Here is a 27,234-nt window from a genome sequence, read left to right as displayed (position 1 = left end):
AGGTTGCATACAGTTTGTGTCAGAATTCCCTTAAAATGATTACAGCATGCACACACACATTTATGCCCACTCCCTCAGCGAGTGTCAGAGGACAGTACCCTGTCCTTTATTTACATTTCCTGACTACCAATTGCTTAAAATCTAAGTCTACACTGTAGGTCCAATGTTAACACAAATGTGCACTTCAGAACAGCATCTTTATCATGGTTCATTACATTTTATCGCCATCTATATTTAAATCATTGGGTTAATAAATCATGTGACCTTGAAGGGATTTAGCTTTTACCTCATGTGATTATCAGAGTCACCAACAGGTGATTTTCTTCACTCTTTTTGCTGAGGAGTGATTAATTGGAGTGAATTTCAGATTGGTGCCAAAGCTGATACCCTTGATATCATCTTGATAAAAGGGAGGGAAACTCTTGGCAAGCCCTTATCAGTAGAAAAGCAATTAAGTCTGGGCCACATTTCCTGAGGTGTCTCCTTTCTGAAGGCCCTGTGCAAAAACGTCTGCCCTCATCCACTGGGAGCCATGACAACAGAAGCTAAAAAAAAACCCACTCATTTATATTACTATGATTCTTTGGATCTCATTTTAATGAAGAGAGAGGCTTCTATAATTCACCACACAAGCAAAAGATGCAGTCTGAAGGAGAAAGCTAATCACTTTCCCATTTCGTCTGTAGGCTCATAATTTGATTAAGTTATGCTATTGGTAATTTCATTTACATTTGTATCCCTAATGTATCTGGCAGACAAACTTATCCAGAGAAATGACTTACATTTCTGAAGTGTTACAGAAAATGGGTGAATTTAGAAAGGACTTGCATTTGTGTAACATTGTGTGTTACTCAAGTAGGGAAATCAGACTACTCTTTCTGCTACATTGAGGGCAATGATGTTGCCGCCTTTTCTTACATCAATAATCTCTGAACTTCAAAGCCTGTGTGTGTGAATGTGTATATGTGCATGGGCGTGTGCTTGTTCATATAGTGTACCTACAGATAAAAATCTCTCTCTTTCCTACTGATTAACTATAATCATTTAAACTCCCTTCATGTGTCAACTCAAAGAAAGCCCCCCGTGGCCTTTGTATGTCTGTCCAACACCATGAACAATGGTTTTATAATTTCCTCTCTGGAATTTCCTTACTGTAAGTGGGATCTTGGCTGGGACTCATAGCAAGGAAAGGAAGGATGCTGTCTGGAATAAATAATAAGGGATAGGGCTTCAACAAGAAAGGATATGCAGACGTTTGGCTTTCATTTGGGGGGTTTTCAGAGGAGGACATATTTAACAGTTGGAGGAAACCTTGGAACCCTGCAGTGAGTGATGGCTTTGTCTTTATAGAAGAAGGTAAAATACTTAGTAGCAAGTTAGCAGAACAGCATTTATATGGCTACATGACATCTACATAAACCTTGTGGTTTCACTGACTTAAATGTGATGTTCTCGGTTGTAATAATACCTTTTTTTATATAAAAATCTAAATATGTCAGCTCTAGTCTGCTTGTGTGCTGGAAATTGGTCAAATGTGTTTGTCCCTGAGTCAGTAAATGAGTAGAAATACAAAGTAGCTCAGTCAGACATGCTAGGCTTCATCTTCCTGGTCACTGCAGAGAAATGGCAAAGAGCCTTCCAAACAATGAAAATCATAAAAAGAGATAAGGATATTGTATTATTCCTACCCCACAGGTGGGTAATATTTATTTATTTTTTGCTGTTTTAGATTATTTAGGTAGAAACTAACTCTGGAAGAGCAATAAATGCATGAAAGTAAACACAGACCAAACTAAATAACATGAGTTGCAAGTTAGTTTCAAATGAAGTTAAACTTCAGAGATGTACAAACAAGTTGTTTTTGTCCTCAAACATACCATTCCACCTTAAAAGACACTGAGATTCTATATAAACATTTATATAAACGATATATAAACAAACCAGAGAGAACTGCAGTTCCCCAAAGTGGTAGACGTTGCTTTTAAACCTACATACATTAGGAAAGGTTAGGAAAGGTTTATTCTGGCTAGTTTTAGTTGTCATATCTGTTGACAAATAATTGACAAAAACAGCCATCATGACACATCATGTCATTATTATGCAAGATTTTTGGTTAACATTAAAAAGTAGGATTATTGAATCAGGAGGAAACACTAAAATGTGCTGTGCATGTTGCTGTGAATCACTGTGTGAAGCCTGAAACAGTCATGGTCTGAACTATGGGATGGGATTAAGTTATTTTGACATGTCATGAAATTGTTTTCTCCACTTCCTGATTTCAGCATAGACTCCATTTCTCAGAATCCTCTGGTTAATCACATGGATTTGGCAAACAACCAACAAACCAATCAGAGGCCCTCTCCTTAATTCTGAGTGGAAACACCTGCCGAGAGACTATTTAAGCAGATTTTTCGCATCTCTTCATTGCATAGTATTGTGGTGTGGTCTTACTAGGTGTTAATCTCACATTCATCTGCACCTATGAGTATTCCTTACAATAAATTAACATCTCATACATGCTCATAGCAAAAAAAAGGCCTTCAAATGAGAAATCAGAATTGCACTTATGATAATATTATGACAATAATAGATCATTTTTTTCCATCCTCCCAACATGCTCAGAATCATCACATTCATCTGATCAGGAAGGGGTTTAAAGCACAACAGAGAGGTCTCCAAATCCCTGAAAGTTACATTATACAGTAGTAATGTTCGGTAACACGTTTTTGGATGTTCTACTGTAGATGGTATCCTACAAAAATTTTGTGAAACTTTTAATTATCTGTAGAACATTTACAGGGGACCATCCAAATAAAGTGTGACTTACTGTTCAGGTTTGTGACACTTGTTATGAAAGTCTTATAAATATTTCATCTTTGTGTCGCCATTAGCCATATAGCCAATTTCACAGGGGTATTTTTTTCAAAAACAGGAAAGCCCTAAACAGATATCCTTGTCATTGTAAGGTCTGGAGTAGCTTTGGTGCTTCATGTCAATATCTGTGTTTACATGTGGTTTTTATTATTTGATTATGTTGTACAGAAAATATGGAGGGCAGATAATACATGCAGAAATGAAAAAGGAGCACAAACTTGTGTTGATAATATATAACACCAGCATGTAGTGTCGCAGTCACACAGCTCCAGGGGCTTAGAGGTTGTGAGTTCGATTCCCGCTCCGGGTGACTGTCTGTGAGGAGTTGGTGTGTTCTCCCCGTGTCCGCGTGGGTTTCCTCCGGGTGCTCCGGTTTCCTCCCACAGTCCAAAAACACACGTTGGTAGGTAGATTGGTGACTCAAAAGTGCCCGTAGGTGTGAGTGAATGTGTGTGTGTTGCCCTGTGAAGGACTGGTGCCCCCTCCAGGGTGTATTCCTGCCTTGCGCCCATTGATTCCAGGTAGGCTCTGGACCCACCGCGAACCTGAACTGGATAAGGGTTACAGATAATGAATGAATGAATGATCTACCACCAAAGAACAAAGACCAAGAACATTTTAAGAATAACAATTACTTATTTATTCAATGTAACAAGTTAGTGAAAAACACATGAAGTTTAATGTGGCTGTGCGCAGCAATATGGAATTTTATAAACGCACTAATGCCACAAAATGTCTTGTCCCACCACAAACACACACACACACACACACACGTGAAATATGACAAATTCAGCAGTCCTCCTCTCTGTGAGATGTATGTAAATGTTGCCGAGTTCTGAGCCATCCTGCTGAGGCCAGCCCTGTATGGGGTCCAGCAAAAAGGAGAAAATATTCCTTATTACAGTGTTGTTATCAAAGCAATATATGCAATAACTATTGTAAGAAAGCTGTATTCTTATCATAATCTTGTTTTTTTTCTTAGTCTAAATCTTAAATGGCTTCTAAGATTTCATTGTTTTCTTAATTATTTTTTTGTGGAGCAATGTTATTTTAAAGGTCAAAGGTCTTTGTACAGGTCCTCCAGATTCTTTCTGTAATTTTGATGCTGTAAAATGTGGCTATTATTAATATTTCAATACCTTTCCCTCTACTCAGGTCAACAAATCCATCCAAGTGAACTCAGTGGACATTCCAAACAATGACCTCATGGCATCCAATGGCGTGATTCATGTGGTTAAGACACTGCTTTATCCTGGAGGTGGGTCAAAGCACACTTATTACCCTGAACGAGGGCCCCATTACTTCATGTACCTCTGTTTATCTACTTATGAGCAGATGCATTGTGAAAACATAGTCCATACTGTATAAACCCCAGTTTATTTGAATTTCACATACTGTCTTGTCCAGCTGTTTTGGAATTGAGTTTGTTTGAATTGTAAAATTTTTATGAGGGCTGAAGACTTGCTTCCCCTTCATGGAAGTAGGGCATTAACATGTGATGGTGGTGATGTGATCATAATGCTAAATAAAATCTGCCATCAGATTTTTTTTTTCTTTTTGTGGTTTTAAAACTGCAGCTGTTTGGCTACATGTACTTTTGCCAGTTTCTGCTTTCGCCCCATCCATTTATGACTTGTTTGAATAACTGCCTGGTTCAGAAGAGTTAGGGGATGAAATATGCTAGAGCATGAACTTAACTTTGCCTTTTTTATAGATTTGCCGGTGGGCCGTGAGGATCTGCTGCTTATTCTACAAAAGCTGATCAAATACATTCATATCAAGGTACAACAAGCACACAGTTAAAGAGCAAGTTATCAGCTGTTATAAATAAATAACCCATTTTATGTTGTTTGCTAATCTGTTTGTTTTATTTCTGTTTGATGTTTACTCTTATCCCTTTAGTTTGTTTCTGGATTCACCTACAAGGAAATTCCCCTCACCTTCTTTAGTGAGTTCTGTACTTCACAAACATGGTCAATCAACTGGAAAGTTGTAACTTAGAAATGTTCTTTTGTATTTTTCTATCTATAAAACACAATGAGTACCATCTGAATAGGGGAGACTGACATGCTGCACCTCTCTGCACGTAAGCTCCTAACTTTCCACTAAACAGCAAATAAGGTCTTCGTATTCATAAAGGGCCATAGTATTTATGTTTGTGCAGGGAAAAGTGTTTCCCACTGTAAAGTGCAGATGTAATACAACATGCAGATGTAATTACACATAATTTACATTTTAATCACAAAAACATAATAGACTGTTGGAGAAAATGTGTTATAACCCTTAAATGAGAACATAACATAAAGGAAATTAAAAATGTTTCTGTTATTAAAAATTATAGTCTAACTGTCACCATGTGTATATTGTACTTTATTGGGTTTATTGGGGTTTATGTGCAGAGAGATACAGGATGTTGCAGTCCTCCATTCTGGTGGGTTCTACCACTTTAATGTTAAAAATGTTAAATAGAAATGTTAAAATGAGAAAATGGAATAATTTGGAAAAGAGTACATTTTTTTGAAGCCCCAAACTGTCAGAAAATGTAACTGATAAATTTACAAGGACCATTACTTCCTTTAGATTATTGAAATAGTAAATAACAAAATACTACACAGACCTATTTTTGTGTCACTAGTTCCGAGTTGTGGCAACGATTTGGCAGACACTTACTGTGATTTAAACCCATTATATAATCAGCTAATTCTCACAGCATTATACCATGTCATATAAATGTGGATATGATGTGACAGATTTACACACTTGTGCATTAACATTGGTTTTTCTTTTGCGCAGAACGGATCATCACCACCACTCACTATGAATCGGGTAATACAGCCACACAATGCAAATATTCTTAGACATGTTCTCACACGTATGAACTGCTTGTCTACTGTTCTATCAAATGGGGTACTGCTCAGCTTATTCCCACTGACTTCAGAGAACCTGTAGGAACTTTAAATCGGAACCTGTATTTGCATAGCCACTATCAGTCCAGTCAGCAACAGGGCTGTGAACTTTGTCTTCACTGTAGGGCTGAGTTGATTGATTGGTCACACAGAGCCAGGGTGAAAGAGGTAATTAGACAGGGCCCTGTTAGGTTGCCAAAGGCCTGACTTAAGCTTAACTCCCTTCTGGCAAGAGTTCAGGAAGCTGCCGGGCTGATAAAACCCTGCAGGATGCTGGTGGTGTAATAAGGACGATGGAAGACATGCTCCTATAATGCCGTGCTAAGCAGTGTTAAGCTTACCTGCACTTCCCAGGTTCAGTAGGTTTAGATCAGATTTTTGAATTATTTGAAATGAAAAGTTTCTTTAACAAACCTGTGCTCCTTTCATTCAATGTCTTCTCAGAAAGTAAACTATAATAAATGGAGGAATGTTTAACTGTGAAATTAAACTCTCCAATCAGGGTGGAGCTTAAAGATGACTCAAAATGTCTGTTTACACCTTGCATTAACATGTGCATTTCATCTACCGATTGTATCTGGATAAACTATGACCAGGTAATGTTTATACATCAGTAAAATACAGCCCCATTTTGTCCAGATGAGACATGATTTTAATTTCCCAAATATAAAGCACATCACATCATACTTTTTTGTACTCTTTTCTTTCCAGTTTAGTCTTTGCATATTTTAGTAATTATTGCTAAACTGGGAGCTTGAGAACTTGCACAGGCTTTATATGAGATGCAAGAAACAGCCACCAATTCTTTTCAAACTGCTGTAAACACAACCCCACTGAAAATCTCAACATGTCTGGAGATGAATCTTACCTGCCTAGTAATGTTAGCTAACAGATGCCCGCATTGACTAGCATCATGCTGAGTGATAGGGCAAACATGGTTCCTCACCGGCTAATACCAATATATTACATGCTGTCAAACTTTGAAAATGGGCAGGTACAAAACAGGGCCCAAATCATCTGCATCAATGGAAGAGAAAGCTGTGTCTCACACTTGCTGTGATTTGTCTTGGATTTCACGACAGTCAGAGGTGATTTTTTTTAATGGAGCTTATTTAGTCCCAAAAGTTTTTAGCCCCAAGTTTATTTCTGATCATTTTCAACCTGTACAGCCAAGTGCAACTGTGTTGTTTTTGTCAAAAGCAATAAATTAATTTCCACACAAAACCTAATATCTAATATGATATGATATTAATATGATATAATATCTATCATGATATAATGACAGATTTTGTATTTGTGAAAGCAGAAAATATTCTTTCCCACTAATTGAAAAATTATTAAACTAATTTAGTGCCAGGTGGATTGGTGACTCAAAAGTGTCCGTAGGTATGACCGTGTGTTTGTGTGTGTTGCCCTGTAAAGGACTGGCGCCCCCTCCAGGGTGTATTCCTGCCTTGTGCCCAATGATTCCAGGTAGGCTCTGGACCCACTGTGACCCTGAACTGGATAAGCGCTTACAGATAATAAATGAATGGATAATTTAGTGCCAAAATTTCACACATACATAGAACAGAACTTATTCTGTAAATATCCTATGATTTGCAAATAAACACAACACAGTTTACAAATACAAAACATGACTAAAACACACAGTGGGCCTCACAAATATAAAACACAATTTTTGCAAATACATATGTGACTTTCACATAAATACAGGTGATCCTAACCATGTTGAACATATTGATCCTAACCAACAAATACAAAATATTTTGCAAATATGCAAATACAAAAAAAGCCATGAAATAAAGCATGATTTTCAAATATTTCTGTGTCATAATTCACAGAAATGTACATCCTGATCTGCAGATTTGTGAATTTGTGTGGATGTGTGCATTTGTGTGGAGCAAATTCATCACCCCTTAATGGTAGTTAGCACTGTGGGTTCACTTTACAAGATTTTGGTTTAATGTTTGATGCAGAACACAGGATTTGTATCATAGATATTTCTAAACGGTAAACAAAATATCCTCAGTTATCTCTGAACAAACACTGGGTTATAAACACATCATATGTCCTGGTGTACTGTGTGGGGTTATACACATAGTTCATGGTGGGGACAACCTGATCAGTAGGACATTACATTGGAAACCCAAAAATACCCCTGGCTTATCTATATATTTTTGTTCATGCTTCAGACACTGTTGTTTGTGTTGAAGTCGCAGGTAAATTTTTTTCTGTATACTCTTGTATGCAGATCATGTTTGTGCAAGACACACTGCACAGTAGGTCAGTGCACCAGTCCTCCTGATTCAGCAAGATCTTTCTGTAATACATTTCTGTCTTGCGCACTTTTTTAATCTGCATTTCAAGTCAGATTTCAGCAGCTCGTAGTTTTTTCTTTGTCTTTAAGATTAGCCTTGACTTTCACATTTTTCAGTGAACCTTCAAAGAGCTATGATTTGGGTAGTAAAAAAAATGTTGTTCTTGTTTTTACTTTTTTTTATAGTGGTCTCAGGCTTTTGATCTTAGCAAAGCAGTTTAATTACATTCCATTTACTGACCACCTCCACATGCAGTTTAAGTGGGCTAGTCGTTATCTGTTCACACTGCTTCCTGGTGGGAGTTTAAATTTGGCTTTTCATGTGGTCAGTTGAAATCTTTGATCACCAAACTCTTACTGTGAATGTGATCCATAAACACATTATGTTAATGCAAGGTATAAAACATGTTTAGTGAAATGTTTAAATGAAACATTAAATGTGCTATTATTCATATTCTTCTGTATTTTGAACTTTTCAATAGTTCTTTACAGTGGAAAGCCATAGATAAATCACACTTGTACACTGATCTCTTGTCAGAATGACTGATAATGAAGTAATGAATTCCCATCGGCACCTCCACAGACACTCTGTAACTACTTTTTGGCAAATTCCCCATGAATGCTAAGGCAAGAAGCAGGATGTAGAATCTGTGCTGCACAGCTGTTACAAGAACAACTGCTTCCAGTCCCAGTGGCCTTTAGAAAGAAATCAGCAGCTGAAACTTATGACCGCATCTAAGCCAAATCTTTTCACTTTTGCTTTGGATCTCATTATATACAGTAGTGGTGAGAACAACGGGTTTAGAACAATTTACTGGACAGTATTCAGCGATCTTGTGGTGTTGCTCTAACTGATAAAACATTCATTTTGTATAAAGATTTTAAATAAGATTATTATTTTTTCTTAACTATGTCAAACAAGATATTAGCACACATTAAAACAAATGAATAAATAAATTAATAAATAGTGTCAACCATAAATGAGCTTTTGCGGCTTGTAATCTATGGCTTTTCTCTGCAGTATAACAGAAAATTCTTAAAATAGCCATTAAATAGCTTAGTTTGAAATGAATAATCAATTTTTTTTAACAGTTTTGAAAGTCATGGCATTTGAAAGTATTGAAAATATTGTACTGATGTGGTGCTGTCCACCGTAGAAAGTCCAGAGAGAATACCCTGAAAAAAATCAAGAGCCATGCAATACATATTGTACCTTATTTATTAAAGAAGCATGGAAAGAGTACAGATGCAAGTGAGATATGAACTCCTATGGATATGATTCCTAAAACTTCTGCATTTTAAATCAAATGTAGATCTGCAAATGGGCGTGTCATAGTTCACTCTTATTTATTAATAATAATAATAATAATAATAATACTTTATTCTTATATAGCACTTTTCTAAAACCCAAAGACGCTTACATTCAAAAGTACATAGACAGATATGTAGAGACACTCAGTACAATATTTACATATTTACATATAATGCACTTATATATACATATAAAGCATACTGTCATGCAGATGTCTAGACACTGAACCAATGAGAGAGAAGCATTAAACAGTTAGAGATGGGTGGAGTTAAAAGCATTGATAGCAAAGCTTCTTGCATGCATAGCATCGTTGTAGGGCATCTACAAAAATAATCATAACGATCATGTTTACTATATGTCTTTTCATTCTAGGTCCTGAGATTAAGGTGATTAAGATGGAACCAACTGTTACCCGGACCGAATACACCCATTTCGAAACCAAGCCGACCAAAATAATAATTCAGGGGAATACTACCATTACAAACATCACCAAAGTCATCAAGACTGCACCGACTGTCACACGAACAAAAAAAGTGGAGACAAAGATCATAGATCCCCAAACAACAAAGGTTACCAGAGTCATTGGAAGTACGTTTTAAGCTTAAAACTGTTTTTAAGCTATTGCAGTGTTTATACCAAATTTCCAGAATTACAATTTGGATTTTACAGAAATCGCTTGCTTTTGTAACTTATTTATTTATTAAATCTGAGCTGATTTTTGATTATGTAATTGTCACAAACATGTTAACTTTGGGTAACAATCAAGATAAATATGGCCATTCATATTAAGTTTAAAATACGTATTTGCTCAGAATTTTCTGTGCCTGCCTGTCGAATCGAGTGGTGGCAACTCAAAATATTTTTTGTTTATTTTTCTCTCTCTCTCACGCAGGCAATAGTGGTGCTTCCTCTGCAGGTCTGTAATTTTCTAGTCTTGTTTCTTTCAGCAACACACATTGCCATTTCGTGTCTGTTAGTCAGCAGCATTAATAAAGCTTCCTTCTAAATACGCATAGGCACTGAAAGCATAATTCAGCTATTCAGCTCCCTTGAGAGGAGATTTATGTGCAGTCAACACTGCAGCATCAAAAACAGATGTCCGGCATACAGGTCCACATTTGTTCTCAGAAAAGATGGGAAAAAATGTGTTGCAAACCTCTTGTGATTTTGAATGTGGTGTTAAAGCATATTAACTGTAGATGAGGCTTGCGGTGATGAGAGAAGCATGAGTACAAAGCAGACCCCTGTTAGTGGCCTCTTTGGTCCCTGACCATCCATCTGATGTCATAGCATTTTTAAGATGACCTGCTATGCTGAGGAGCAAGACTGGACACAGTAAATTGATTCTGAAGCCTATTAAATGTCATCCCACATTGTATGTTATAGACGTAACCAAAGTAAAGAAGGTTGTGGGGAGCGAAGTTCACATTCTGCAGAAGAAGGAAATCAAAAAAATCATTGAGGGAGGTTGGTGCAAGAGTGTGACTCATCAAGCATGCCAAGGAGGAAAAAAGACAAAACAAAACACATCTTTAAGCGAAACCTCCTCACCCCAGACCCCCCCACAATGAAAATCCCCAATCAGCTATTCTGTTGCATGCTACTTTGGCTTCTTTTGAGTTCTGAATAACTAGCCTTATAAATAAAAACCCACACAATAGATACACTCTGGAGAACCGTATATCCAAGGCTTGTATTCAGACCCCAAATCAATAACTGCACTTAATATCATCCATGAAATTTAGTCAGGATTCTTTTAATTGACATTATTTTCATAAACATGTAAATAAACATGTAAATACACTATTAAATATACATTAAGATGATATTAACTGTACTATAGCATGCATTTGAATAAGCATGAGCTGTTCACTTGGACACATTTTTTTTCTGCAATATTTTGCACACTAGTGGATTCAATTTCACCTCCTGGAGTACAATCATAGTCCAATTTATTAGAAACACCTACAGGACATAAATGTGTTAGGGCTGTCCCGAAAAATGTTTTTAGACTTTTGGAGCTTCTGACATAAAATTCAGCAAATATATGAATATTCAGAGAGGCACGGTGGTGCAGCTGGTAGTGTCAACATCACACAGCTTACACACAGGGACCTGTAGGTGGTGGGTTCGAGCCCTGATCCTGGTGACTGTCTGTGAGGAGTTTGGTGTGTTCTCCCTGTGTCCGCGTGGGTTTCTTCCGGGTGACTGTCTGTGAGGAGTGTGGTGTGTTCTCCCTGTGTCTGCGTGGGTTTCCTCCGGGTGCTCCGGTTTCCTCCCACAGTCCAAAAACACACGTTGGTAGGTGGATTGGCTTCTTAAAAGTGTCCATAAGTGTGAATGTGTGAGTGTGTGTCACCCTGCGAAGGTCTGATGCTCCCTCCAGGGTGTGTTTGCACCTTGCGCCCAGTGATTCCGGGTAGGCTCTGGGCCCACAGCGACCCTGAACTGGATAAGCATTTACAGACAATGAATGAATTTAATAGATGTTCCAGAGGAAGTTATGCCACTCATTTAAGTGTCTTTGGGCACTTTATAGATATATTCTACAACTGAGAGGTGAAAACATATTCCCTGTGACACAAATGTGTGGTTCTTATTTTTTTTTTTTTATTGCCAAGCATCCGTAACACATAATGTTGATATGTGGGTGAACGTCTTCCAGTATTGTTGCAGCACCAGAAAGATCAGGGTTCTGAACAAAACATTAATTAAATTGATTGATTCAAATCATTTACAGAGCTTGGAATAAGGGCAGCGAGGGCATTAAACTCAGAGGGGGTTTGAAATGGCAACATCTTTAATAAACTGTGACTTTTACTGAGAGCATGTGGATCACTCACTGGATAAACTCTCACTGGATCCTGTTAAAGCAACATTTGTTTTTATGTGTATGATATCATTCATATGAATCACAAAGGCTTGTTTAAGTTAACAGCATTGAAAAGGGTTTTTTGGGTCATAGTACTTTACACCGATCAGCCATAACATTAAAGACACCCCTTTTATCTACACCCATTGTCCATTTAATCAGCTCCACTGACCGTACAGGAGCACTTTGTAGTTCTACACTTACAGACTGTCGTCCATCTGCTGCCCTGTGTACTTTAACACCCTGTTCACTCTTTTCTTCCATCTGGGGAATCCCACAGAACCACAGCAGCAATGTTGTGTCTGAACCACTCATAACAGCACAACACACACTAACACACCACTATCACCACCACATCAGTGTCAGCTGCAGTGCAGAAAATGTTCCACTACTCATATTATACCTGCGCTGGAGTCGTTCCCTCAGGGTCCTGACTATTAACAAGTAGGTTGAATTGTAGAACTATAAAGTGCACATGTAGGGTAAGTGGAGCCAGTAAAATTGGCAATGGCTAGAAATAGTGTAATCTCAGTGATTTAAGGAAAATTGTGGTTTAGAATATAGCATTGCTTTGTTTTGCTTATAACTCCTTTCCTTTTAGTGCTTCTCACTAACCATCTATAGACAACTGAACTTGTTTATATAGTTTTTTATTGCAATTGTTTTATATTTACCAATAATAGCGGAAAAACAGGTTTGGGTTTAACCTAATTGTTAAGATGTTTATGAATTGATTCTAGTAATGGTAAATTTACCTAAAAATCATGTGTTCATAAAGCTTTACATGCTTTCATAAGGCATTATATGGCTTGTGGGTCATCGAATGTGTCATGTATTCTTAACAATTTACGTATAGATCCAGATTATATATTACATACTTATTATAATGCCTGATTTAAGCCTATATTTCTATATAATTAGTTGCAACCTGCATAAAATATCATAAAACAAGCATATAACATTATGAAATCCAGTGTTCATAATGTATTATAATGTGTATTCAGTAGAACATTACAGACTTTGTTATAGTGTCTTATAATGTTTACTGTTCTTATAAGCTGAAGTTATAATGCATTATACTACAGTTAGTTATAACCGTTCCAGGAGTGCCAATATTACGCGATAATGGCACTTGGACCGAAGCTCTTCAGGTATCACTCCACTAAATGCATGTAACCTAGCCACAATGCCAGTGCTGTGCCTGGGCTTTTTCACTCAACAGGGAATCAGTTCAGTTTCCGTTCCCGCAGCTTAAAGCACCTTAAATTAATGAGTTATGACACTGCACCATTATAAACGAAATTAATAAAAAGAAAATTGCTACGTTTATGTGGTTTCTGCGAAGGTGTTTAACTTGAGTCGAGCCGCTGCTCTCGTTCACCAGCTCAGCAGCACGGCTCTGGAGCAATTCTCCAAAATACGCACTTTTAACTTAAACAGAGGCATTGTTTATTGTGTGATCACTATGACGTGAATCCACTGTAAGCAATTGTTAAGCCATGACATTTTAGTGACTTGATGCGTTTATCTGCGCTTCTGTCCTGATTTAGGCGGATTTAACATCGCACAAGTTAAAATATCCATAGTACCTTCAAAAGAGCAAAAGGAATTTGTGACAGAATGGAACTATTTTTCCTCACAGAAGATTGATAAACAAACAAATCATTTTTACAGTCTTCTTTATCTTAAAATCTAATAATAAACAGCGATAACGAACTATGTTGTAATCGCAATAATACAATCGAGGTTCGTGCTATAACGTGAGATATTGGTAGATGTATTGATCTTCACTACCGCAGCAGACCAGTGCCCATATCTCACGTTATATCACACTATCTATTATTGCGTATTTATGATGTCGTACACGATTGTTTTATGAAGTTTTATACGTATAATCTCAGATAAGCACAAATACAGGCCCATGCCAGGCATTATAATACATTATATATGTCATAACACCTTATAAATACACTTATAAAGTATTAATAATAAACAGGATTAATAGGAAATCTACCTCAAATTATATTTTGGCACTGATGGCAGATTCTGAGGTAAATTGGTTATTATGGAATGTGTCCCATTACAGAATTGCCTCTGGTTTGTGTCTGTTGCTTGGGTGCAGTCATTTTTTTCCAGTAAATAAATAACATTTATATTGTTTCCTTCTGTTCATGAGGAGGGCCAGATTTCACTACTCTCACTAAGATGATCATACCAGAGCCACAGATTATCGAAGGTGAGATTTCAGAAATATCTACTCTGTAGTTTTGAGCACATGCTACATGGTCAGAACTTTGCTCATACACATTTTTTCATTAAATCAATACATTTTATTGGTAATTTGTCCTCCTTTACTACAATGACTCTTTTGTCTAAGCCTACTCTTCGCTGGAGGGATACAGACTAGATATTAGAATATTTCAGTGAAGATTCTGCCAGATAATTATATTGGACAACTAGTTCTGGATCACAAAAGCTGCTCTAGCTCATGTCAAATGTATTGGCTGCAGCACCATCACTCCAGAGAACACAGCTCCAGTGCCCCACAGTCCAATGCTGCATGTCTTTATAAAACCTAGCTGACATTTGGCATTGAACAAGCAGATCTCAGGCTCCAGAATGTCCCATATCATTTCATGCTTTAACATTTATATGGAGATATTTGATAGTGGAAGCACCATATCATAGCTCTGCTCTTAAATTAAAGGAGTGTCTCTAAAACGTTTGGACATGTGGTGTATCAGGCAAAATATAATCATCATTCTGTTGGATACTTGCTAAAGAACTTCTTTTCCCACACTGCAGGACCAGACTTCTCCAGGATCACATCTTTCAAGGATAACCCAGAGTTCATTGATGCAGAGTCAGAGAGGATCTCCAAAATTATCCAAAGTTAGAACCTTCAAATCTTGCCATCATTTAGCTGCATCAGTGATTCCAGCACCTCTGCCCTACACAGTTCAGGGGATATATATATCTTGTTTATAATTACAATTACAAGATTTATACCTTCATATCATCTCTATCCAAAACAAATATGCATCACTCTTTTGTTTCCCTTATTTAATTAATTAATACATTAATTAATTTATTATTATTAATTTGGACAGCACTTACATGTAGGGCAGGAGTGCTGTAGGTCAGGAGCCTGTAATCTTGGATCTAAATGGAAAGATATGCACAGAGTGGACAATGATGTAAAACAAGTTAAATTATTAATTTCCTTTCCAGAAGGGGGCACTCAGAAGAGGGCAGCTGTCAGAAAATTTCCAGGTAAGAAAAAAAATAAAATCATATCAATCAGTCAATAGCCAGGTTTTCATTTTTTCTGTGATTCAAGATCAGGTTTCACCCGTCATTCTGTACATGCTGATCTACGAATTTGCCGCTATCAACATTGCTTCAGCTCGAAAGCTGGAACTGAAAAAAAAAGTTTAAAAAAAGTTAAGAGGATTGGTTTATTAGATTTATGATGTTAGAACTGACTGTCTGAATCTGCCCATTTCAGTCCTTGGAACAGTGCAGTTTCAAAGTGTTAATGCTTATGAATACAGCACAACATATAAACAAGATACAAAACACTGGAGGGGTTTGTAAGGTTTTTTTAATGAGTTAAAGGTGTTTGTTATTTTCTTAATTAAACTGGTGTAACTTGTTGCCTTCCATCATGTTTCCTACTGTTGGTCACAGTGACAGAAAAACCTAATCAGCCATATGACTTTACTGTCAGAACACAGTTGTTTTTTAATGTTAATGTAAGTTAATGGGTTTATTCTCTCATGTAGTTTTGGACCATTTCTATTGAGTTGTCCCTCATGAACAGGGTAAAGAGCAACTGAAATATTAAAATTATGAAGAAATATGGAGATACAGAGTTTAGTGGAATGCAGTTGCTGTTTATTCATTAAATATGGTTCCATTCTTAATGTGTCACATTTCTTATTTATCACAAGAAAGTTATCTTTTTCAGCAAGTTTATTCATGTTTACACATTAAAATTGAAACGTGTTGACGAAAACCCAGCTAGTAATGCATATTTATCATTTTTACAAAACAGAATTTTAACCTTCAATAGCTCTCAAATTTAATCACCATTCTGTATTTGTAATAACAGGCATCATTCACTGATTATATGTTTGTCGTCTTTCAAACTTTTCTTTATGCAGCAGGGGTAAGGAGAAAAGCTCGACGGATGGTAAACCACTCCAGACCCACTCAGTGATACTGAAAAAGTCCAGGGCATCTGTTCGTTCCTACTTCTCCGACTAAGAGTACTGATCCAGGATTTAAAATTTGCAGTTTTAGGCACAGGCCTCAAATGAACTACAGCGAACAGAAATGCCTTGACAGGGCTGGAGATAATCCTAGCTATTCTAATGGAATGTTTTACGTTGACGAGCTGGAACTTGGCCTGGATCAGTTCTCTTATTCTGAGAAAACTCCAACTACATCTGCAGATTCTTCAAGTGCATAAGTGGGATCAGGGCATCAGGAGGGCACAAGTTGCTTCCCTAAAGTCTCAACATAGCAGTGTTATTGAGCAACATGTTAGCCCTTGAAAATTATCCTTTATTCTGTTATTAAACGCTGCATGAGATGTTTACAACCTCAAAGAACCAATGTACTGACGTCTTTGATAAATGCAATAGTGTCTTTCTTGTAAAGTTTACCTGTGATGGGAGTGGTGGTGGTATAGAGGGAAAAATGTTTGTTCATTGGCTTTGGATAATATTTTTATATATTAGATGGCGTGTAAGGAGTTATTATAAAAACTTGAGGTCTCACCTGTGCATGTTTGTGTTCCTCATGTTTGTGGTGCTTGCTGTCAGGCTTATAAATGTGGTTTTTACATTTAAAGATCTTAAGATGGTTAAATCTTTACCTGTTCAAGCGTATATGCTGTCACACTCATTCTGTTTGCTGTTGATGTTCTTGCGTTAATTAAAACTTTACAGTCTTCCTAAGTTCAAATAGAAAGCAATAATTTCATTGTCATTTTTGTTCACTGTTTATCAAGCTTTCCTGATGGTGGATGTATCACAAAGTGCCTATAAAACTTCAACCTAAACAACCCATCTGTTAACTGTGTTTGTTAAGATGTTTAATAAAATTGAACTTTAAAAGAAAAATACTATCTTTATGGTTTCAGTATTTTAATAAATATTAGCAATGTATAACAATAGCCATTACCTTTATTAAATATAAAGTTAGTATCAGGTAGGAGTTTGGGGTATTGATCTTTTATTTTTGCCATTTTATTGATGGTTTCCCAGACAGACAGTTGGCAAGTACCTTCAAACACTGCTTGTGTAGAATGTAGGTAGACATGTACTGACAGCTACTCTAGCTGGAATGTATAGGATTGTATAATATCTCTTTATGAAAGACACATCTAGAATGATCCTTTTATGTGAGTGTACGTTCAGATTTGTTGTAGCTAGGGTTAGGGTTTTTGTGGCTAAATTAGCAGTTTGAATGGTAAACATGCCATCCGTATGAACAGTAGGGTTTTGATGAGTGTTAGTTCAGTGGAAATTGTGATTTGTTAATACTCCTAAAGCTTTACTTTATTGACTAAAGTACAAAGAAAATATTCCAATGTTTCACTGAACAATGTAATTGTAATTTGTATATATAAACAAACTGAAATATCTGCAAAACACTCCAAACATTGGGATCAAGGCAATATGAGAGTGAAAATAATATTCAAATGAATAGAATATTTAAGTTATACCATTTGGAAAAATTATAATATGTACAAGTGAATATAAAAGACAATAAAAGAGCATCTGAAAAAAATCAGTTTTGTATGCACAGGGGTTGTAGCTCACAATTTTGTGCCAGATATGAGTTCAACATTTCTCAAGCATGAACAATATTGTGAAATATTTAGGGAATCCAGAGAAATGTCAGTCTCTGTGGGGCAAGGTTGGACACCACTGATGGACGTTTGTGACCTTTGAGTCTTCACCCAATAAGGCAACAGAAACCATCCTGTTACTGTTAGAAACACTTAACATTGTCTGTTGCTGCATCAAGAAATGTACTCTTTTACAAAGAATAAATCTATAGATGTATTCTCTGCTTTACTTCAAAATAAGCGAGTATGCTTTCAGTTATTATTAAGTTATTAACATGTACTCATCCGTGCTATATTAAACACAATTATACTTAAGTGTACACTGTGTTAACCAACACAAACATATATTTGGTTGATTTTATTGACAATATTATAAGGTTTTATATATTAATATAAGATTTTAGCAAAGTGATTTTTTGTCTAAAATGTAAATAAACTATTAAAAAACATACTAAAATATCATTTGTCGATTGAAGATAATTTGGCATAATTGGCAGTTATTGCCTGTTCACTGGTGGCATGGCGGTGCAGCAGGTAGTGTCGCAGTCACACAGCTCCAGGGACCTGGAGATTGTGGGTTTGAGTCCCACTCCCGGTGACTGTCTGTGAGGATTTGGTGTGTTCTTCCTGTGTCTGCGTGGGTTTCCTCCGGGTGACTGTCTGTGAGGAGTTTGGTGTGTTCTCCCTGTGTTGGCGTGGGTTTCCTCTGGGTGCTCCAGTTTCCTCCCACAGTCCAAAAACACACGTTGGTAGGTGGATTGGCGACTCTAATGTGGCCGTGAGTGTGTGTGTTGCAGTGTGAAGGACTGGCGCCCCCTTCCATTCCCACCTTGCGCCCAATGATTCCAGGTAGGCTCTGGATCCACCACGACCCTGAACTAGATAAGCAGTTGCAGATAATGAATGAATGTACCTTTTTCACCATGAGTGAATCCCAGGTTGGGTTCAAGATAATTGTAGCATAACTTAATTGTTGCTTTTCTTGCACTTGAAGCTGAAGTGGTACCTTAAACATGGCCAGGGGTTCATTTCCTTTCAGAGCAACTCAGAATTTGATGGGTTTCGCACTCAGCTGGGTCTGCAGCGGTAACGGACTCATCCATCTCCATATTTCTTGTGATTTTAGCGGAAGAATGCTCTCCATCCCATCATTCACTGCGGTAGTTTCCAGTGCTCAATTGCGTTTTTCTTGCATTTTTATTTACACTTTTACTCAGAAGAGGGATGTGATTATAAATGTAGTGAAGTACAATACTTCAAGCAAAATGTACTTAAGTAAAAGTAAAGTTACAGATTTTAAAACTACTTTTAAAAAAATCCACAAACAATTTACTCAGTAACAATAACGCGAATAAATGTAATTCGTTACTTTCCACCTCTGGTCCTCCGATAAACCTGTGTATTCCATCTGAATCGTTTTCACATTTTTCAACTGGACACTCTGAATACAATGTTGTTTAGCTCTTGAAATATGATGACCTCTATGCTTTTAAGAATATAACACTGTGGCTTCGTACAAAGTAAGCTTACTATAAAACATCTGTTGTCTTCTTTTCTCCATTCATGGATTTTCCTATTTCTCAAGATGCTATGGTCAGTCTAAACTTGAAACGGTGTGAGTGTGCAAAAGCTCTCACTCAGGTTTGGTCTTGTTTGCCATTAAACCTCAACAAATCCCCCCGACATCCTCTGATCTAATATCAATATGTACATAATTAAAGTTAACAAAAAAGCCATTTGATAATTCAAACCTTGAGGGGCCACACCTCAACAGCTCTTGTCAGACTGAGTGAAGCTGAAAAGGAAAAGCAGGGATTGATTTATAGGATTCCTTATTGTTTGTGCGCTATAATCTGCTTCAGGAGTTCTCTGTGACCCAGAGGAATGTCAGTCTTCACTGGAAATCCCTCCACCAGCCAGAACATCACATCATTCTTTTGCGGTGTCACTGGGTTTCCTTTGGCAGGGTTCTGAATACAACATGATTCTTGATTCTCAGTTCAGATGCATCACTCCAACAGTAATTACCTCTACTCAAAAAGACAACTGCAGGAGTGAGTAAGAAGGATTTCATTAAAGGATATTACAGGCTTGGCCTTAGTAACTTTGCCCTTGAAATCCCAATCTGACTTGGTTTTAAGTGTCTCAGAAGGTTAGATCTTCCCAATATGGCCTTCACAACATGGTTTTAATGGTGTCCCAATGCTAGAGTAAATCAGCTTCACTGACAGTATGTTTGGCTCTTGTTTAGAGAAAGAAATCAAATGTTTTCCGTGCCTAGAGGAGCAGCTCAGAAGCCTATTGTCCTCATCCACTCCAGCATGAGAGATCTGCAGCAATCAGCTATGCAAAAACTATGGTCCACACTAATCAGTTTCACCCGGGAAAGAGGCCGTCTTGCAGACATTTGTTTTGAGGGCAATACCTTAAAAGCCACTGCAGTGCAGATGAGGGCACTGTGACAAAAAAAAGAATATTTTATTACAACAATAAGAATGAAATAAAGACCAAAATGCAGATCAAATCATTTCTAGGAATATCTAAAGAAACTTATCATATTCATGTGACAATCTCTAAATCAGAAATATATACATTCAATATGAAAGTATAAAGAATAACATTAGTCAGAAAGAATTCGGATTTACTGAAAATACCGGGGTTGTGAAATGGCTCCTGGCCCTCATGTCACTATGCTGACATGCTGATTGATTTCAGTCATATATATATAATGGAAAAACACACGACCAAAAACAAACATTGTTTTACAGTGAGAGTGACATGCTGAATGATGTGGCTGAAGGGCATGGCCTCCAAATTTATGTTTATATAAGAATCAAGTGTAAGAAAGTAGCTCCAAAAATCACAGATGAGGCTAGTGTGCTCTTGGCGTAGACATAGAGCTTGGTGTATCTTACCATTTGGTCACATTTGCATCATTTTTAATTTTTTTTTTTTTTTTTTTTGACCAATGCTCTTGTTTATGACTATATGTTTGAGCCTTTGATGTTAGATGAAGCTAGGCACAGTTTGTTTTTTTACACTTTAAATGGTTTTGATGGAACAAATGGTGCTAGGTCATTATGCTCTCAAATCTAATATGCAAGATTCAGAAAGATGAGACTGAGGCATAGTGAACGATTTTCAGAAGAAATTCCAAAAGCATGTTGGTCACTGTTGTCTAAGAGGAATTGTGTAATTGAGACGCATTTAGGCTGCTACATGGGTACTGTTTGCAATTAGACATTTTGCCCCCTTTGTACTAAATTAGAGACAAGATTAAAAGTTGTGATTATGAAATTTCAACAAGTATAAATATACTACAAAATCAAGCATGACACATATTTGTAATATGTGTATGTTGCAATTTCTTATGATTCAAAACCCATTCTCTCAACTTCCTCATGCTTCATTCTTTTAAGGGGCCACAGTCGATCCTAAAACACTTCCCCGGATTCCAGGCACAAGGTAGAAACACACCCATGGCAGTTTCACAGCCAATTCGCCTACTAAGATGTTTTGGATAGGGCATGATGGGGAAAAAAGAGCATCTGGAGAAAGCAGGGAAATGGCAAAAGAAAACACCAATATATCATAATCATAATATGTCATTGAAAATAAGAACCCAATTACTTGCCTGATTAAATTAAAGATTAAAACAAAAATTTTAAAAAATAAGGAAAAAAAAATACTGCTGCTTAGAACATTTTGGACCTTAGGGTTATGCTTAGGGTATGGATAAGGCAGATTTGTCATGCTGTGTAGGGTTTAAAAATTCAAATGTATGTCTAAGTTGGATGAAATGTGTTTCATAATCATTGTACAAATCATGAGCATGGTCTTTTAGTCCAATATTTAATTCCACACTGGGACAAGGTAAGGTGTCCCAGAGAGTCAAAACACAACAGCATGTGTGGAGATAATACAAGAAAAGAACATAAAAATATTAACAGAAAAAGCAAATGCAGTAAAGGAATAAAATAAAGCACACAGCAATAAGAACCCAAATACACTTAGGAAATATAAAACAGTCCTCTCAGAGTGAGTTCTTTAAACACATTGCCAGGTCAAGCTGAAAACAGCATTGTATTTTTATCTGAGCCAAAAAAAAATACGTTTCTGTTTTTTTACCAGTGAGTTTAAATGTGCTACGATTACAGTACTGTGGTTTGTAATTTTGGATTTATAGATTTACCCCTCCATAGAAAAACGAACCATGGTCTGGTATAGGTAAAAATTATATCTATGGGGAGTTTCCAAGATGGCATTTGAGTGACTAAATGGACTTTGCATATTAGGTAGATCAGGTGAAGAGATAGATTTAAAGCCATTGTAGAAGGGTGCATAATATTATTGTGATTTCCTTTCATGTTTTTGCAATATCCTTAATGTTAATGTTTTGTGTTCCTCAATTTATTTTTTATTTTTTTCCTTTTATTTCCCTCTTCCCAAATGATTATGTTTTTATTTGTTTGCTTCACAGATGCTATTTTTGACACACAGGGTCTGTAGGCAAAAAACCTCAAAGAGCAGAAATAAATAATTAAAGAACAAATTCTAAAATGACTCAATCTGTCCCCACTTTTAATGACTACTTTTATCTGAATTGAAAAGAGATGTTCTTGCAACCATTATGGAGTGAACAGACCCTGTAGACCTTAGGGAGTCTGTCAGATGTGAGCAACAAAATGTCAGGATAAAAAAAAAAAAAAAGATGATCTCATTGAGTCCCACTCTCACAGATGTTATCATATTATCCACTACACTGAAAGATGTGAAGAAGCATCAGCTAGTGGTCAAAACAACTTTCTGTAGTTTTGTCTAAAGGGAAACCCTTAAGCTTGTCTGCATACACGACAAAACAACAACAGCAGACCACATCACATTGGTTTCTAGCTGCTTTCTATTAATCTTGAAAATCTGGTCAAACAATACATGCATTTATAAAGCTTCAAAGTCTCTAGGCAGAATACACTAGGAAAGTCAGGAGATTTATGTAAGAAGCTCACTTTTTAAAAGCTTTATACTGTCAAAATGCTCAAACCCACACTTGTCCTTTAATGTAATTTTGTTGCTTTTGCAAACATTTTTTGTTTTACCACATAATGTTGCAAATGAGGAAATTCCGCTGACTTATTTAGTAATTTAGTCATATCTACATAATATTAAATCATTATTATGAGAATAATGAACTTCATGGTGCTACTGAATACTGTTGTCAGCCATTTTAGATTGTTAACCATGTTACCTAAAATGGCTGACAGCAGTGTTTGGCTACACATTATTGCCTTGTTAATTTTTTTTTTTTCTAAATAACAAGTTTGTTAGAGCTTATTGAATACCTGGATCCAATTAGGGCATTTAGGGATATTTTATGAACATTTTTATTGAAGGGATTTAGGTAATTTACCTAAAGTGTTTTGATAGTTAACAAAGCCTTTTAGCTTCCATTTAAAAGTGATGAATTTGGGAATTACCAGATTGTAGACACTAAATATGTTGTCTTTGCTGTTTAACTTCAACTGAGGTAAGTGAAAAACTGTACTTTTATCCACTAAACTATTTATTGAAAAGTGTACATTCAAAGAATTGACCATTTTCCATGGTATAAAGGAGCTAATGTTTTAGACACAGACATATGTGACTCTGGACCTTGTTAACCTCAATAGCAGCTCTGAGCTGGAACACAAGCTGAACATAAGTCAGACAGAGCCTCAAAAGAAAGGCTCACAGGTGATACACATGCCAAGATGCACTCGCATGTGTAAATGCTTACTGAAATGAGGAGTTCAAAAACAAATGGCTCACAGAGTCTCTCTGTAGTCCTCAGTTCTGTTAAGGGAGCTATGGAAGAGGGAGTCACAACATAAGCAAATCACTAGAGCTGAAGTGAATTTATGTGTATAGCATTACTCTTAATGTGGAATTAGCTCTCCCCAGAAGAAAATGTATTGCTCAAACATTATTCATTAATGGGTCAGAATTAATGCTGATCTCCTAAAATCCCTCAGACACAAAGTTCCTGTCTTGAAGAAAACATATTATTATCTTAGCAAATCTTATCACACTGTGAGATTTTACTGAAATTCAAGTAGTGAGACTTCTACTTGAATCTATCTTTTTTTCACAGGATAGATTTTTGAGCAGCAGAAAATCTCATTTAAATAATAATTCCACATGATCTCATTATTGTCTAGGAAAAACTATAATAGAAATTAAAATATCTATTTTTAAATTTTAGATTCATAGTAGCAAGATACAGAGTGCTCAGACAAAAGAAAGTAATTTGGGGTTTTAGTGGGATAGAATTAATTTTTTTTCTTATCTGTTAGAAGCAAATGTGGCATATAGTACACCCAACTTCATAGTATCCTAATTCTAGAGATGCAGTCGAAACCTTTGTCAATTTATACCATTTTTATCTATCATTTAAAATAATCTCCAAGGACATTTAAACATTTAAGTTGACACTCTTCACTTTGAAATGTTTCTCATATACTGCATTTGTTAATGCAATACCAAGGGTCTTATTTGTATTGCAAGGGTCTTATTTGTAAATCTCAAATACATATTACATTCAAATTTTGATATTAAATATTTTTACTGATATTACATAAGCAGATTAGTCCTAATCAAGTGGACAGTGGGTTGTAGTTTTCCTAAAAGCTATAATTATGTTTTAAATTAATGACTGAGTGAACATTTACATTATAACTTATCAAACTAAGCTAATCTGTTTATTATTACTGAATTTATAACCACAAAACTGCTGACCAGGTATTATTTGGGCTTGATCGTGATCCATTCTCTGGGGTGGTAATAGCATGGTTATGCGTTTTGTCGGGTGGGGTTAGGGTGGGGTGTTGCTGGAATGAACCATGGAGCACCTGCAGTTTTTACACACATCAGCCGCATTTCTATATTGAGAATAAACCACCACCCACAAATAACATATAAGAAGCAGCTCTGTAGTGAAAAGCCGATAGCTGAGGGAGGGCTAACACAGATGACTGTTCTAAATAATGACCTTTGTTTTTTATTTTTCACATTTTACACTGAACATAAAAGTATTCTACCCTTGATCAGCAGAACAGGACAGAAAAGTCAAACACAAAGACAAGTCACAGCCAGCAACAGTCTGTATCTCATGTGCAAGTAGCACATCTTCATGCACATGTGTGTGTGGTGTGTGTGTGTGAGAGAGAGAGAGAGAGAGAGAGAGAGGGAAAGAGAGAGGGAAAGAGAGAGAGAGAGAGTGATTTGTAGTGGCATATGTAGAAATAGTACCCAAAATCTTTTGCAGTTTCTTTACTTTTTTTCAGTTGGCTCAAAGCGTTAGCATTTCTGGGAGCATTCCCTTCTCTTCCAAACAAGAAATAATGAATCTTTTGCTCTTAAAGGGCTGGCTTTGATTTAATATATCTTAATGAGTACCAGCAGGTTTTATTCTTAAATCCTAGAGGGGAATGCCATTAGTCTTCACTTTTAAACAACACCAGCAACATCAGCAGCAACATGGACTAAACTTTCCAGTAAAAGCTGAATTGTACCCAAAAAAACAGCATGAGCTGCAATGGCCAATTATTTAAAAGTAGAACACATTATAATGTGCCATGAATCATATTGTAATATTGTATAACGTTCAAGAAATAAAAAGGAGTATGTCCAACAGTTTAGCAAAATCAAATGAAAGATTTAGGAAGGCTTTTTCAGGCCTTAAATGATCACAGATCATATCAGTTCTACAAGCCCATCTCCTAAAGTGTTGGAACTTAATTGTTGGAAAATATAAATAAACACAAAATGAAATTGTGTGTAAATCATTTAAACCCATAATATAATTCAAACTAATACAAAATTCCAAACCGTGAAATTGAGTTTTTACAAAAATATTTTTTGTATTTGAATTTGATTCCAGCAACATTTTCCAAAAACAGTGGTAACAGGGGCATGTTTACCACTATTTTACATCAACCTTCTTTTAACAACACTCTGTAACTGGGAACTGAAGAGACCAGGTGCTATAGTTTTAAAAGTTAACTATTTTCAGATTCTTACCTATTGTAGGATTGAGCTGCTCCCCCAAGTTGCAGTCCTCAAGTTCTTTAATATTTCAAGCATCATTGAATGTGATATTCATATATTCATATGTGATATATATATAGTTATAATAAATTCTACAGCAATTACAGAAGTATTAGAGTTGTAATTCGCAGATGTACATCTGGGCAGCTCTGTCCCAAAGTAAGAGCTTCTCTGGAATACACTGTAAGCAGTTAAGAGATTAAATGTTAAGACTGACACCACTAATCTCCATGTACATTATCCTGACAGGATGACCCAAGACCTTTTCACTTCTACAATTTGTCTTTTTCATACCGTTAGGATTGTGTTTAGCTTACTCTCCAGCAGCTTTCTTTAATTTTGTGAATTTACTTCACTGTTATAAATGAACCAATAACGTTAATGTGAGCCATTTAGACTGTAGTTGAGCTAGCTTGTCCCAGACACAATTTCCTTGATTGGCCAGATTCTGGGATAAAGGCACAATTAATAAAGACTCTGAGGAAAACACATTTCTCTGTGCTGCCATCAAGGTGAGACAAGAGCCTGGAAACTAATTGACACTGATCTTCAGATGACCTCATTACAGACAAAAAAAAAACTCAAAAAAAAAGTATTCTATTGGGATTTTCCGGCATGCATCCTGCTATGTTTTCTCTTGGCTTTTTCTCATCTCTGATCTTTTTTTCTTTTTTAAGGGCTCTTAGACATGAGACAGATGTCCTCCAGTGTTTTTTTTTTTTTTGGCTTGTCAATTTTAAAGTCCTATCACACTTTCCACATCTGTGTATCACACTTAGCTGCCATGCTAATCTTGCTCTGGTAGACCAAACAGCTGCTCCAATTAGTAGTGTGAGGTCTCTGTCTGGAAAGATGGATGACCTGATGTGTGAGAGCTCAACCGGACAATGGAAAACTTGGTGTTGTCCGTGTTATAAAAACTGGGCTGGATGAATATACTCTTTCCAAGAGTGCTTTGTAATTATTTTTACACAGAAGGAGACAGAATGCCTTCTGCATGTGAACTAA

The 27,234-nt window shown here is 36.5% G+C and overlaps 1 protein-coding gene across 2 annotated transcripts in view; it reads left to right on the top strand.

Annotated features, from left to right (window-relative positions):
- Positions 1–17,366, top strand: part of postna (periostin, osteoblast specific factor a) — a 49,686-nt gene extending 32,320 nt beyond the window's left edge. Inside the window, exons 14-24 of one of the 2 annotated variants that reach the window (XM_066650627.1) lie at positions 4,030–4,132; positions 4,589–4,656; positions 4,777–4,822; positions 5,668–5,700; positions 9,785–10,000; positions 10,305–10,328; positions 10,799–10,879; positions 14,461–14,520; positions 15,090–15,176; positions 15,516–15,557; positions 16,451–17,366. In XM_066650627.1, coding sequence (XP_066506724.1) covers positions 4,030–4,132; positions 4,589–4,656; positions 4,777–4,822; positions 5,668–5,700; positions 9,785–10,000; positions 10,305–10,328; positions 10,799–10,879; positions 14,461–14,520; positions 15,090–15,176; positions 15,516–15,557; positions 16,451–16,506 — 816 coding nt within the window. In that variant the 3' untranslated portion in view covers positions 16,507–17,366. The remainder of the gene's footprint in view (positions 1–4,029; positions 4,133–4,588; positions 4,657–4,776; positions 4,823–5,667; positions 5,701–9,784; positions 10,001–10,304; positions 10,329–10,798; positions 10,880–14,460; positions 14,521–15,089; positions 15,177–15,515; positions 15,558–16,450) is intronic. The other variant, XM_066650628.1, reaches the window with a different exon arrangement.
- Positions 17,367–27,234: the final 9,868 nt, after the last annotated feature.

This window comes from Hoplias malabaricus, chromosome 18 (assembly GCF_029633855.1).
Source record: "Hoplias malabaricus isolate fHopMal1 chromosome 18, fHopMal1.hap1, whole genome shotgun sequence".
Lineage (NCBI taxonomy): Eukaryota > Metazoa > Chordata > Actinopteri > Characiformes > Erythrinidae > Hoplias > Hoplias malabaricus.
This window is presented reverse-complemented; position numbering and strand designations above follow the sequence as displayed.